The sequence below is a fragment of the Pundamilia nyererei genome, unplaced genomic scaffold, assembly GCF_000239375.1.
Source record: "Pundamilia nyererei isolate P.nyererei 1_Seehausen unplaced genomic scaffold, PunNye1.0 scaffold00219, whole genome shotgun sequence".
NCBI lineage: Eukaryota > Metazoa > Chordata > Actinopteri > Cichliformes > Cichlidae > Pundamilia > Pundamilia nyererei.
Window position 1 is genome coordinate 226,933 of NW_005187620.1, and position 15,135 is coordinate 242,067.

General features: G+C 41.7%; 1 protein-coding gene across 8 annotated transcripts in view; it reads right to left on the reverse strand.

Moving 5' to 3' along the window:
* The window catches only part of larp1 (La ribonucleoprotein 1, translational regulator), a 48,989-nt gene that overhangs the window by 7,689 nt on the left and 26,165 nt on the right, over positions 1 to 15,135 (reverse strand). Inside the window, exons 4-14 of one of the 8 annotated variants that reach the window (XM_013914716.1) lie at positions 13,365 to 13,436; positions 10,399 to 10,549; positions 8,244 to 8,378; positions 7,559 to 7,711; positions 4,906 to 5,068; positions 3,316 to 3,460; positions 2,643 to 2,823; positions 2,293 to 2,459; positions 1,854 to 1,934; positions 1,330 to 1,656; positions 265 to 388 (exon numbers count right to left, since the gene is read on the reverse strand). In XM_013914716.1, coding sequence (XP_013770170.1) covers positions 265 to 388; positions 1,330 to 1,656; positions 1,854 to 1,934; positions 2,293 to 2,459; positions 2,643 to 2,823; positions 3,316 to 3,460; positions 4,906 to 5,068; positions 7,559 to 7,711; positions 8,244 to 8,378; positions 10,399 to 10,549; positions 13,365 to 13,436 — 1,699 coding nt within the window. Of the gene's footprint in view, positions 1 to 264; positions 389 to 1,329; positions 1,657 to 1,853; positions 1,959 to 2,277; positions 2,460 to 2,642; positions 2,824 to 3,315; positions 3,461 to 4,905; positions 5,069 to 7,558; positions 7,712 to 8,243; positions 8,379 to 10,398; positions 10,550 to 12,960; positions 13,037 to 13,364; positions 13,437 to 15,135 lie in introns of those variants that run through there. The other 7 variants (XM_005748305.2, XM_013914713.1, XM_013914715.1 and 4 more) reach the window with 7 other exon arrangements.

Consider the following 15,135-nt stretch of genomic DNA (forward strand, 5'->3'; position numbering starts at 1 on the left):
TGTACTAAGACGATGATTATTATTTTCAATGATAAATTCAAAAACTGCATTGAAAAGGTAGCCAGAAATGCAAAGGAGAATTCAACAGCAGTGAACAGGCCTGTCATGGTATTTTCCAGATGTGTAGTTTTCCTTCTAGAGAGGTCTCTAGAGTTTGTGACATGTATACAGCATAGATTTCCCTCAGAATCCCCAGATTTGGGTGTGATAATTATTTAAAAACACAAAAGCGTTGTATATTTGGCTGTGTTTTTGAGTCCTTACTCTGCTGGGGTCGTGGGGGGCCTGGTGGGACTTCCTGGTTGGGGTCGACAGGCGGCTCCGGGGTCAAGCAGTCAAACTGTTCACGGCTGATCAGGTGGACCTTCTTGAAGTTCTCCACCTCTTGCTGTAAAAATGAGAAAAAAATCACATGTTAATGCACGAGGCGTGACAAAATGTCTTTTTCTGGGAACCGTGATACGAAAACGTCACAAATTAATTAAAATATAAAAGTTTAAAGCCAACTTCAATCGTCCAGAAAAAAAAAAGCACATCAAGTCATTTTCACATTATTTCCCTGTAAACTCCAAAACACCACAGGAAATGTCTCTTACATTCTGGACAAAACCGATTATTAACAGACCTTATCTTCAGCAGTCTGGAGAGCGAGATACAGCTGCAAAAAATAGCTGCTAGAAACACTCTCTTCGCCCTCATATCTGGCATCTGACTGCTCTGACACGAGCGCAGCAGCCAGCAGGTTCACATCAACACAAGTACCCTGAAGTTTCTGCACATGAATACATCCGTAAAGCATGTTTTCTTGTTCCTTCTACAACAAAGCTAATTTAAAAACGCCACCAAAACCAAACAGCGACAAATCATCCTCCCTGCCAAGATCATCAAGCGCGACTCACACTGGCTCTATCCCTCCGAGCATCCTCAGATCTCTGACCTTCCATCTTTAGCTCCCCTGCAGCCCATCAGCTCGAGCCCTCAGGCCGAGGCCTTGCGTGTGGGGTTTATTTATAAACAGCAACACTCTGTTCCACACGACACAGGATTTGTACGGGCGAGTACGTGAAGGTCGCCACAAAGAGTTCAACAATGCAACAATGGGCAGCCACAACAACAAAAAACACAAAAACAACAAAAAACTCTGTTGGGTTTTTTTGTTTTGTTTCCATATCCAGAAACAGCTGAAGGATCTACTCATCACCAGGCTTCAGGTGGAAACGTGTCTGACATGGCAGCGACACAACCTGGACGCTGTCCGACTTCTACATCAGGACGTCGTCGTCTCATAACCCACCAGATTAAGTGCAGAATCAAGCAGAACATCCTCACCTTGATGGTGGCGTATTCGGGCTCGTACGTATCGTCCCACAGGTCCTGCTCGTAGTAGAAGAGCCCGTCGTTGATCACCTTGGCCAGCTCGCTGGTCAACTTGGCGCGCGATGTGTGGTGGCCCGTGCGGTCACCACCCGGGTGCTTCCTCAGGTAGGGCGGCGTCTGCGTCACGATCAGGATCTTGTTGACGTCGTGGTCGTCAATCTCACCGTCCGTTTCCTCGTCGGACCAGTCGGTAAAGGTGTTGCGGCGTCCGTCCATCTGCTCCATCTCCTCGTCGAACATGAAGTCGAGCTCCTCGGGTTCGTCCTGCTCGGCTCCGTCCTGAGTGACAAAACAAAGCACAAAATATTCAAACGTTAGCTGATTATGTAAGTTAACTGAAAAACTGATAAAGATTAAAAAAGGTGCAGATTTAAAAATCACAGAGTTGCAGAAAGATGAAGCTACAGTCTCAATCTCAACAAGACTCTAAATAAAATAGCACAAACACATTATATAACACACATTTCCTTCCTCACCTTATTTCCTGAGGTAGCAGCGGAAGGTGAGGAGCCGGGCTGGGGCACCGGGGAGCGAATAGACTCATCCTTTTCCTTCTGCTGCTGATGGTGTAATGAGGAGGACTTCATCAGTCAACCGATCAAACAAGGGGAAATAAAGGAAGGAGGTGGTGGAGGAGGAGGAGGGTACGGAAAGCGAGGTTTGATTAAAGAATGATGTGAAAAGACTAAAACAAAAGGAAAGTGATGCAATGGGGTCATGCAAAAATATATGCTGCAGTTAAAAGAATAAAATAAACTGCAGTGCCTGCTGCTGTGAAGCAAAAGTGATATGATAGACAAAATGAACCTCTAATATAATGACTAACAACCACACATGATCACTTCCTTCTTAAAACGTTTTTAATTCAACATCTTGTTTGTGTTTTGCTCTGAATTTCACCTTTTCTGAGCAGACCTTGGGTCTGGCCGGGGAAGGTCTGGGTCTCTTCTTAACCTCGATCCAGGACTCTGAGTCCAGGTCAGGGAGACTAGCTGAGAGGCCCTTGGGCATGGTCTTGAGGTTTGAGACATCCGGTTCAGCCTTGGTCTGTTGTTGCATTGGTGTGGAGGCCCTGGGCAGACCTGCAGCAGAAAGAAGATTACAGTCAACACTAACTTTGATCACCAAGCAAGGATTACTTATCTTAAAATTCTCACTTTCTTCATGTAAATGAGGGAAATGCACGTTTCAAGTGTGATGCAGAATTGAGGGTCAGTTAAATGCTAAACATTACAAAATGTGCAGCTTCAGGTCAGAGTGCTTACCTCTGGGCTCCTCAGCCATCTGTCTTGGAACAAACTCGGGGCAGTTGATGAGCTGGGAGAAGTCCGTATGCGTGTGCGGCATGTTTGGCATATTCAGGCCCGGCAGCGGCCACTTCTCCGGGTCCACCTTCCGACGGATCTTCATGTCGATAATTTCCACTTCCTTACTGTCCTTCAACGCCTGACGGGACAGATGAGGGACCGGTTAGCCAGGTGATTAGTAGAAATTTGCGACCATTCATGTATTGACAAGAAATGGGAAAACTACCCAGACTGACTCTGTCCAAAGGTGAAAATATCCCAGTAGCAAATCTAAAGGTCACTAATGAGAGCTGCATCATTTTTTTAATGTATTTATTCATTTTTTGAAGTTGTACAAAAACCCAAAAATGACCTGCCAAATATTTGTTGTTTGGTACCCTCGAGCTACTTCTGGACAGAAAATTGTTTCACATAATGAACTACAGAAGCTTCTGGAAAACACAGTCCCCAAAGGTTTTTTTCCTTTAGTGCATTTTAACTTGAACGCTGCTTCACATTATTTTTTATGCAATTTAATTGCTTGTTTTCTGTCCTACAGCCGCTTTCAGACCAGTTCTGACTGCGTTTAACATGAATTTTTAAATGTCTTCACTGACTGACATCATTCAACCAGTCAAAGAAACGCGCTTACATCCAGAATGATGTTGACGTCGGTAGTGAGGGCCTGAACTCTGTGAAAACTGGCGATGAGTCCGATGGGCAGGAAACCCTCCTGATCCATCTTCCTCCGCAAGAAAAAGTCTCTCTCCAGGTTGTCTAGGCTGAAGTAGTACTCACTGGAAGGGAAAAAAAAAAACACAGGGAGAAAAGTGGTCAGCAGATGCTGGTATTTCATGCCTAGTCTTTGACATCAGAGGGAAGTAAAGTGAGAAAAGAAAAAAATCAGAGGGAAAGACTGAGTGAAAACTTATTTTTGTTACGACTGGTTATGTAACATTGTCTAGATGTCAACAGTCATCACATATCTTCCAAACTAAAAACAGAGGATTTAACAAGGTTTCAGAGCCTGAGTAAGTTGGCCAAAAATGTATTGTTTCGACACACACAGCATCTCCAGCAGCAGGTGCTTTACTGGACTATGTCAGGTATAATCTGAACAGCTTCAGTAATGTTGAAAAGAGATACTTTATTCGTATAAGTGAAGTAAACGTAACCACTTATCGACAACAAGACTGTTAAGCATGCAGACCGGGGGCCAAATGTGGCTTTCCGAAAGAGTCCAAAATCAACTAAATGTGTGACTTTCCAAAGAGTGAAAATGACTCCAATTTCATCAGTGAAATGCACTGCTAGTCCTGCTGTGGGGATAACAGTCTTACAACACAGGAGTGTAAACGTATGAAAACTTTGAAGGATTTCTAGACATCAGTTGAGATCTGAACCTCGTAAGATCAAACTGGGCCCTAAGGTGCTGATCAACTTCAATCAGTTTAACAGCTCTGGTTTAAAGCAGTTGACTGTAATGGGAACAAAGATGTGATGAAACCAGTTTCTTTTTGATCCATCATAGTTTGATTCATTGTGTGTGTCCGTGTCACACAGATAATTTGCCTAAAACAAAATCCAGAATATGACACGATGAGGCGGAACAATAGCCGTTTAAATCTGGTGCCAGACAAATGAGGTCACACTACTCAGAATCTGGAGAGTGAGATGCAACTGCAAAGTGCTGAAAGATGAACGCAAATGATCAAAGCTGATGTTGCAGAACCAGAAATACTGGGGGGTTTTTTTCTCCATGTGTCCTTATCAAGCAAATCACAGTGCAACTCGGCCACCAACCAGATTCAAGTGTAGAGGCTCAAGCTGCTAGTGTCAAGCACCGATGATGTTTAGCTCCATCTCCAGCGCCACACCACAAATGTCTAATAACAGTTTGTACCAGTAGAACCCATTCAACTGACATTATTTGCAGCAATTCCCCAAATTAAGCAGCTCTAATCTTAGGAGGAAGAAAAGCCAAGCCATGACGTCAAGATGTGACATCATGCAACCTTAAGGTCTGCCATCTTTGCAAAAGCCAATCACTTCATCTCATTATGCTTCAATGCTGAGATCAGAGTTGTGAAAAGTTCTCTCCACAGTCATTTAGTCAGAGAAGAGACATGAAGAGCTCATCACTTCTGCAGCACATCTGCACATAATGTCTGAACGCAACCCAATAAATACGAGTTTACCCCCCGACATCGACCTATTCCTGTGACAGAAAAGCTAAACTCACATTTGCCGCTTGATGTAGTCCTTCAGCAGATCCTGATCGACAGAGTAAAGGTCATTGCTGCTCATGTTGTCGTAATAGTAGGTCACAGAGTTGCTGAACTTCTGTCCGTAGGGTCCGTCTTTTACGTCGTAGGACTTGTAGCTGTAGTGATAGTCGTAGTGGCCTTGAAGGGAGAGGAGCAGTCGGTTAGACAGAAAGCGTGCAGCACGGCGTGCATACATTACTCGTGTGAAAGACTGTGCACGGGAACAGCAGATGCTCTCTGCGTTGTGAACCTTCTCAGCTATCAGTGCTCACATCGTTTTTACCCTTTACTATTCATTTCTTGCAAAACCAGCCAATCAAAAGATTAAAATTCTTCCACTTGCTATTAGTAGGCAGAAAAATTGATTGGGAGGTGCATCTTTGTTCTCAGATCGATGCTATCTGATGGCTCTCACATTGAAGACCTGAGAGAAGACTCTTATACTGACACTCACCCCCAAAGCATTCATTCTTATTCAAGTACTGTTAATTTTGTTGTGTTTCACCATTTCTATTAAAAATCCCCTAAGAATAGTTTTTAAATGTTCCATTTATTGCATCTCTTTTGTACCATATTGTCACTTACGCTGCTAGTTATAGTTAGGAGTGAGAATTATCGAAGGTTACACAAGAATGAAAAACAGCAGACTGACAATCAGTAAGTACGAGCAGATTAATGAGAATAAGTCTCAAGTTTAACTGCTGTTTAACTCAAAAGCTATTCAAGGCACAGCCAAGAAAAAAAATGGGTTAAGATGTAAATTATAAAGAATGCAGAAGTGAAGGAGCAGTGAGCCTCTTAAAATACAATTACACTGTGTGTATGTGTATTGGCATATGTAGGAGGGCACCCACTTGAGGGCTGAGTAAATACACAAAGACAAAGTTCATGTGCTGAGCATTAACTGAAAGTCTCTTCAGCGCTGCTCAAAGTCAACAACCTCAAAAAAAGTTGGAAAAAAGGGAGAAAAGTGGAAATAAAATTGCTTCACTCACATTTTTGGGCACCGTTATAAAGTTTATGAGTAGCCGGTGCTTCTGGGAAGGAGGGTTTAGGATAAAAGGAGGAAAATGAGTACATGAAGAGAGAGGTGGGGGGGGGTAGGAATAAGGAAAAATGTATGTATGAAGAGAGTGAAAACAACAGGGAAGTGGGAGGGAGACTCTGGCCAAAACCAACAAGCCTTCAGGGAAACCAGTTTCTCCTGCTGGAGCCAAGGCCAGTCCTCATTCCAACACTCTCTGGTTGTTATTGCACTTTTTTGTTTTTACTCTAGCCTTGGTGGGGGCCAGATCAGGGTCATCAAACACTCGGATTCAGAGCCGTGGCAGCCAAAGCAACCAAAACTAGATAAGACACTGTCTACCTGTACCAACTTAATTCATCCAATTCACCAGCTTAAATCCTTGAAACATTGATAAAGAGAAAGTTGCTGTACTCCATGAGATGAACAGAAGACTGGACTGGAAGTAAAACCCTCAAACTATACTATTAAGACAAATTCACTTAAGTTCATGGGGAGTCTTTCCACAAAAGCTGTGTGGGTAATGGGTTTGTCAAAGCACTCAAAACACTGACATCACCAACCAAACGGTACAAAATTAAAAACTGCGATGTCTCCTGTGAAAGTAATTTTGAAAGGATTTAGCCCAGGCAGCTTTACTTTCAGTGCTGAGATCAGAGTTGTGAAAGTTCTCTCCACAGATGTTTAGTCAGAGAAGAGACATGAAGAGCTCATCACTTCTGCAGCACATCTCTTATAGTGATACCAAGCGCTCTGCCATATCACAGCGTCTGCAATAATAGCTGTAAATTCTTAAGTGATATAAAAATGTTATATAGTGATACCCCACGTTTACGTCCCCTGGTGTGCACAATGGCACGTCCAAGACCGAGGAACACTCGTGTGCCTCCAATGATGATGATTCAGTATCTAAAAAGAGGCCTACTTCAACAATCTCCACACACAATACTCTGCATAAATATGCATGAAAACAGTTCCTGCCAACAGTGAAAAATAAACCTGTTTCGCCACTTGGGGCTAAAAAAATACACAGCAGAGTACAGCCAGTGCAGCTCTAATGTAACCACATTCAAACAAGCGTTGCTAGCTGCGGTCCATATGACAGGAAGAACAAATGATGGATGGAAGTTTCTGCTGCTGCTGGTTAAAAAGCTCCAACCAGGAAACGCCATCCAAGGAAGAAACGCTTTATTATGTGACAATACTGTGCAGCTCGTTTTCTCCAGCATTAAGAAATCATGTTACACTTTTTCTTAGAATTTCCAGAGAAAACACTACAAGGCTACTTTTGTGCTGAGATGTGACTTCTGCTGTGTCACTGCTATTGCACTATTATCTGGCTACCACCTTGCTTCAGTGCATTCAGACCTCAAATTAGGAAACGTGTGTAAGTATCCTGCATGATGCTGATTTGTCAGTGCAGTCTGGTCAGCCTTTTAACTTAAAAGGAAGAAAAAAAAAACTTACTGTGGTTAAAAAAAACAAAACACAAAAGCGATGTTCATATTATATTACTTATAAACATTTTGAGGACACCTGCCTAGCGGTGAAAAAAAAAGTGTTCTTTTGATATTTTTGAGTCGTCTAAAACGAGTAAGACCTACCTCTCCCGGCACCTCTGCCTCGTCCCCGACCTCTTCCTCTTCCACGTCCTCGACCTCTGAATCCTCCGCGGAATGGCGCCCCCTCACTCTTCACGCTGGAAACCTCATCGTGGTCGTCACGCCACTCGCGCTCATACTTTTGGCTATGCCAATCTGCAGGGAAGCCAACCATATTCCTGTCAGCAAACACTAAACCAGACTGGATAAGTAGGTCTGAACAAATATCCAATGAGGCTAACTAATTCTTTCTTACTAGTTTTCTAAATTGTGATAAAACACATTTGAATACGATACAGCGTCTTCCTAACAGCGAGTAGATTTCATTTCCTGAACACAAGTGGAGTAATACGTGAAGTGCACAGCTGAATAGTGAAGCTATCAAAGCAGAAGTATAAAATTAGCAGTCGAGCATGCACACGCGCACACACACGCGCGCACACACACACACACACACCTCTCCACATCCTGCTGCTGAGTCATGTGCACTTTCTTAACCAGCTAAATGTAATAATAAGCTCTGTATTATCAACATCTAAAGACACGGCATCAAAGCCACTTCCAGTAGTCGCATATTCAGATGTGCTATCATGTGCAAGCACCAGAGATGACCGCCATGTGGAGCCAACTTCCTACTACCTCTCACCCAAAATAAACCTGTTACCACGTGAAGACGTCACAGACTAACCTCTGAGGTCGTTCCTGGCGTTGGGAGGCAGGCGCGGGTTTTCATTCTGTCTGCTGTTGTTCCTAGAGGCCGAGCGCTCCCTGGGCCCCTCTGACTTCACCTCGATCATCAGAGGAACCCACTTCTGCTTGTTTCCTGTTTTCAAATGACATGTAGAGGAAACACCGTTAAAAGGAAGAACAAATCCACCGACTGTTTCAGATGATGTTATTTTATTTAGTCATTCTTACATCTACCAAATGAATATCTTAATCACCACCATGCTTTTTGTGTTTAGAAACAGTATATCTGTAAGCTAGATGATTGGCTGATTCTAATAGCCTTTAGATATGTGCATGTGATAAACATACAACTTTTATTCTGAAAAACTGATAATCGCTTCCAGGACTTTCATAGATGTAAATGTATCCTGCAGTACCCTGGCTGTCCAGCAGGGTGCCTCACAGAGCTGCCATCTGAAAGGACTGCTGGTTGTCAGGGTGCTGTGTGGACATGTGGTTAAGTTTGTGATAGACAGCACGTGCAATAAAGAAGGGAAGTGACTGTCCCTGCAAATGTAGGAGATGTGGTCATCAACCCTCTTGTTCTTAAAATACTTGGTTGCTTGTACTTCACAGCAGTTCTTTGTTTACTTATGCATCTCGCTTAAAAGGTAGCTTGTAAATTTACTTATATTCCACATTTTGTGGCAATTGCAGCCTTCCGTGCAGGCCCAGACCCGTCATTTCCCTTCTCCCTCCCTCCTGCTTGTGGTATCTGAAAACCTTACCCATGTGTCCACGTCACACCGTGACAATCAGCTGTCCTTTTAAACTGCAGCTCTGCAAGGCAGCCTGCTGGACAACTAGAGCCAATTAAACTCTACTTAAAACAGAGCCTGTTTTACTCAGAGTCCTGGTGATTTACCTGTGGCTGAAAGCCAAAACCTTTTTGATGGGCACAAAAAACATGATTCATTTGCTTCAATACTGTGATCAGAGTTGTTCAAGTTCTCTTCATTTTAACATTTTAGTCAGAGAAGAGACATGAAACTCATCACCTCCACAGCACATATACAAAAACCGACAAATGCATCTCCAGGAACAAGAAGTTTTACTATTATAAACCCAACTGCTTTAAAATTGATACGAGTACATAAAAATGTGCACTGTATGCACTGATCTTAAATACTGCAATTCAGTGTATAAATAACTTCATTGTTTAAGTCTCTTCATCAATACAACAACTGGCCTGAATTGTTAGGAAAAGAAAACGAACGGGCAGGTCGGTGCTAAAATTCGTGCCAGACCATTTGTATGCCGGTATGTTTTTTGAGGGGTGATGAAAACATGAGAGCCAGGAAACGCCCCCCTCCTCCACACACACAGAGCAAATTCAGCCATGCACACTGAGGGCCAGCTATGCTGTGAAGGTCAGAAAGCACTCGCTGGCTGCCTGGCTGGCACGGTTTAAACCTTTAACTGCTGCCAAAACTGCTAAACTATAACCAGCCACCACAAACTTCTCCTAAATGATCAGTTATGGGCACGAATTTAAAAGGCAACCTGTATTTGACTTCGAGTGATACAACCTTGTACTGTAACTGACTCTGCTTATTTAGATTTGCTCCCACACTACTAACGTGGTTATTACAATTAAAACACGCTTTGTTTAAGCAGCCATGAAAGACCCAACTTATCTTGCACTCACTTTACCCTTTACACGTGGAGTGAACGCATCTGAAACACTGATAAACGTAGGCAAAGGTGGCCTTTTGTTCTGATATTACACGGGGAGTACGGCGTATTTGCAAAGGCACAAAATCATCTACCACATAATGTGTACCCCTGTACCGGTTACTGATCCTTTGACTGGCCATTTAAGAGCAAAAACAACAACAAAAAACAGCAGCACAATCCTAACATCTTTTAGTTCACAGTTCTGGAGTCATTACTGCCATTTTTAGAGCTGCTTAACTGAAATCCTTTCATTTGTATTTCATCAACCTTACCACCAACTTTAGCACCAGATACTAATGAAGCCAATTATTTAAAAGCGAGAGCCCCAAAAGCTCAGAGTGGACTTTTTCCTTCAAACGTTTTAATGTCAAAACCAGATTCTTTAGCAAGCACTATAATTACAGACAAATGATTAAATCAGTTTGATCATTGGTCACCTTTTTTCTTCGGTCCGTTCTTCTGGGAGTCGTCGTCACCGTTCTTTTCCTCTCCCGAGTCGTCTGACTTGGCCTTCACGTTCTCCTTGCTCTCTTCATTGCTCTCCCTTTTCTCCTTTGACTCCTTTTTAACCATCGTCTTTTTGGTGCCCTAAGTAGACGGGAAACACATTCAAACCGCTATTTAGAGGAGGCGAAGAAAAGTCCATGAAAGGAGACTGAGACAATTTCATGTAAGACTTGAATTATATGGAACTTGCCACAATGAATTCTTAATACACTTGCTTAACAAATTACACTGGCAAAGATTCTGTATAATGTTAGACATTTTTACCATTTGATTTCAGTAAAATTAAAGCATTATTTAAAACCCTTTAACAGTTGGCACTTTGACGGGACAGGTTAGCTTTCAGTAACCAAGGGCTCATTTTCACTGAACCAACATCACTTTTATAATCTTGACCTAGAGTTGAGCAACTCAGTATGTTTACATACGCACACACACACACAGCCAGCAGTCTTTTTTAGTATTTTAAATCTCTTTTTTTTTTAGTTTTTAAAAATAAAGTTTGCAATAAATCGAATGCAAACAGGAAAAAGAAGCTCCTAAACCAGCAGTCTAGTGTGTAAAATCAAGAGGCTTTGGATTAATAAATATTGTGGGATTGATGTTTAATGAAGGCTAAAACTGCAAATACCCACCAGGTCATAAAGGTGATTGGGACAAAGGTAACTTTGCATGTGGTTTGGGGTTTACGTGACCTTTTTTTGGGACTGCAGCAGAGTAACACACTGCTCCTACTGCCCTACACCCCAGCATAACCTGGCACAGTAACGGACACTGGCTAGTTCACCATATATAAAGTGGCTCTGCTGGTTATCTTTGCTCCCAGAGCTGATATAGTAGTTTATTCAAATCGGCCACTCCTCTGTGTTATGACAGCTCAGCAATCAGCAACATGCATATCTGCAAACTATGGCACTCCTGAGGTCTTTGCACAAGAGTCACGTAAATTTGTGTGAAGTTGGGTAAATAAAAGCAAGTTCATTTCCATGAACACGCACAGCCATGCACACCCTTTAAGTTTAATATGATCATACAAACTCAATTCAAAGACCAGACCAACCCAAACAGACTTGGTATTTCTGAACAACAGTAAGAAAGAAAGCAGTCTGTAAAAAAGTCAACATTAAAAAAAGTGCAAAGTATTAAATTATACTACAAAATAAAAGCATTTTTAAATTAAATTACACCAAAAGCTGAAGGAACCTATTTCAAATCTTGCAACTGAAAGCATTTGTATTACACATAATTTTATTTGTTTGTAGCATTAAGAGAGACAATTTGTAATCTGTCTTTTTAACTTTGTACCTCCAACAGAAAATTAAGAATCTTGCAAGGCTCGAACGCTCCACTTTGCTGAAAATAATTACTTCAGGTGAACATAAACCAGATTACTCATAATTCTTGGTACAATTTCAGACAGTGACTGCACATCTGACCTTACACAGCAGCTAAAGTAATTCCTTTCAAATATATAACTGTGTATTACGCAAAGCTGACACGTGCTGGGCCTAAACATTACATACTGTGAAGGTTATTTTTGAGACTTACCCTACAATGATTCAGTCAGCTAATATATTATTAACCCTTTTAACCAATGTAAAATTCTTCCAAAGAAATCACTGAGCTATAAAGACAAAAAAAAAGTTAAACCAACTCCAAACGAATGTTAACGTTTTACCTCAGATGGCATCCATCCCTATATTATACAATATAGAGAACACAAATAGCACAAAGCAAAGAAGTCTGGCTTTATTGGGTTATCTCTGTTATCCGCTTTTGCCAACTCTTTCTTTAGGCCAAGCTTAGAATGAACAAATCTTTTAAATCTAATTTGGAATAAAATGGGATAAATGAGAAGGAAAGAAAAAGAACAAAATCCTAACAGCACAACAGGTTTTCCAAATTCAGTAGTGCAGAGTTTTGAGTCTGAAAATCACTTTCTGTTCTAGCACATGCAGTACTGTTTTATTCAACAGTCCAAATTCTTGTCTACATTCATCTACTATGCTGTGCCCTCGATGGCAATCTACGATGCTCATTTCTGCTTTTTGGCTCCACTGCAGCAATTTTTTTATTTTAGCGCCCATCTCCTTAACACCCCCTCTCCCTCTGACCCCACTTCCGATTGACTGCCCCTCACCAGGCTTCCGAAAAGAGAGCACAAAACTTGTAGGCTCCGCCTCCTCTGACATCAGCTCATAATAGATTAGAAAACCCTTTGACATCAGCTGCTCAGAGCAGCCTGGAGCTTGAACATCTGACTCACAGATTACATTTACAAATATGCTGACCTCATTATGGGAGCTCCACCATCATATGTGACAGAAACAAAGGAACAACACAACAGACCCCCCTCAAAAACTGCATAATGAATCAAAAACATGGCACCGGTGACCATTACATGACTCAGCAGATGATGATGATGATGATGATGATGCAAAATGACACTGACAGGGAAGAATCATAAAAAAAATAAAAATAAGTCATTAACTTACTGCTCACTGAGTAATGATTGTTGTTAATGGGAAGAAAATCCTGAGATTTCCTCTGAGTTTAAACGGACAGAAGTTGACAGTTTGTCTCATAACAAAGGCTCTCCTAAGGTTACCATGGGATACGGCCACTTAAAGGCACAAGGCTTACCCAGTGTCTTAAAAGAAATGTTCAAAAACTTCTTTCACATACAAAAAATTTACAAATAAAAGTCACAGCACAAATGTCTTTAGTCAAAAAGTGAGTTATCTGGATCTTTTTGTTTAACTCTAAAAAGGGTAAAGCGATACTTCTGTGAGTGTAATGCTAAGTTTTACATATTTCACTTGTTTTTGGTCTAAAAATCAGATACAGTTATTGAAAGTGAACAGGTAGGCAGGCAGCAGGGTTCATGGGTTGAACTTACAGTGAATTTCCATGAGTCTCTGACCTGCCTGACAGTCGGCGGGCAGGACACGGTCCGTGTCACTGCCTCGATCTGAACAGAGGGAGGGAAGAGCAGTTTAGAGAAGACAATGAGGTGGGACCATGATGCACAGACAGACAAACACACAGACCCACACGTACGGTATGTAAAGATGTTTAAAAAAAAAAAGAAGCTCTAATGCTAAGCAGTTAAAATGGATCAAAGCTTTCTAGCACCCGACCAATTAATCAGTGTACTTCGCAGCCCTATAGTTAGAATCTGGTAGTTTTCGGATATAGTGCAGATCAGACCTACTGGGCTTTTATAGCCTGCGCTCCTCTGCTCCAACAACATCATGCTTTTTATTGGTGTTGTCAAAAACAATGAAAATGCCAAGTCAATGTTGCACAAGCTGTGGATAATAAGAAGCATCTGCTGCAACCATTAGTCGGCCGAGCTCCCTCTGGGCCTTCCACACTACAGCCAAGCTCATCTCAGTGGAGACAAAGCTAATGTGTGTCATAACATCAAGAAGTTTATTGCTGTGAAATCTGTGCGGCTTGGACGAGGAGTGAGGATACTTTCAGCGATGACAGAATGGTGTGAGATAAACCATTAAAGGATCAGGTGTGAGCGGTTCAGTGAGTTTTCTTAATCAATAACACTGCTGTCGGCATTTTCAGCCGCACAAAGCTAAGATCACAAGGATGCTGAGTCATTCTTCCTGCGCTACAGGAAGGCACTGATGACGCGTCTGTTTCAGCCACTTTCATAATGAGACATTTCTAATCCCGAGCATAGGAACAGTTAACCAAAAACCCAGCCCAGAAAGCAGCACCGCCCTGCTATTTACGGTGGGTGAATGAAAGAAAGAAAATTACAGGCAGGACACTGATGAGATGATAAAAAAAATGGGGTGAAAAATGAAAATACAATCAGGTATAGATGACATGACACCAGAAGCCACTGTGGACTAAACAGTCACATGCATGTATATGGCTTTTCTCCCCAGACTGCAGGGGAAGAGGGGCTTTCTTCTGCCTGCATGACTCAGACAACCTACAGTTATATATGTGGCAGTAGCTACTTAGGCTGCTGCTCTCTAAGAGGTGTGGAGTGGTTCTGACTGTAATGGCACAAAAGGGCTGATAACATGACACACTGAATTTTATACCATTATTTTTTCCAAGTTTTTAAATATAAAAACATTAAATTGTAATAAATTAAGATGGATTAGAGAAATTTTTGCACTTCAGTGTTCATCATCATAATTATTCCCCACTAGGCAAGTGGGCCAGTGGATCCAATTTTTACTAGTCCACAAGCCAATTTAATTATTTTATGTACCAATATCTTCAATATAGCAACACAGCATAATTTGTTGATAGTGGAGTACATGCATGCTCCTACAAAGAGCTGGAGTGGCTGCGGTCAGCCTGAAGCAAAAAAATCTGAAAGGTTAAAAATCTAGCACCTTCTTAATAAGATAAGATAACCTTTATCAGTCCCACACGTGGGAAATTTGCTTTGTCACAGCAGGAAGTGGACAGTGCAAAAGTTATGTAGCAAAATTAGAATATAATAAGAATAAATACAGTACACAACTGTACAGAATAGAATAAAATTAAATACTATATACAGTAGAATAAAATATGTTGGTTTTGTTAAACAAACTGGTGGTGGATGGGAACAACTGAGGAAACGGCTTTTCTTCACATGTAAACTGAGGGGCCAGTTCAGCAAGTTTGCGTCACAGGTCAACCAATAAGTC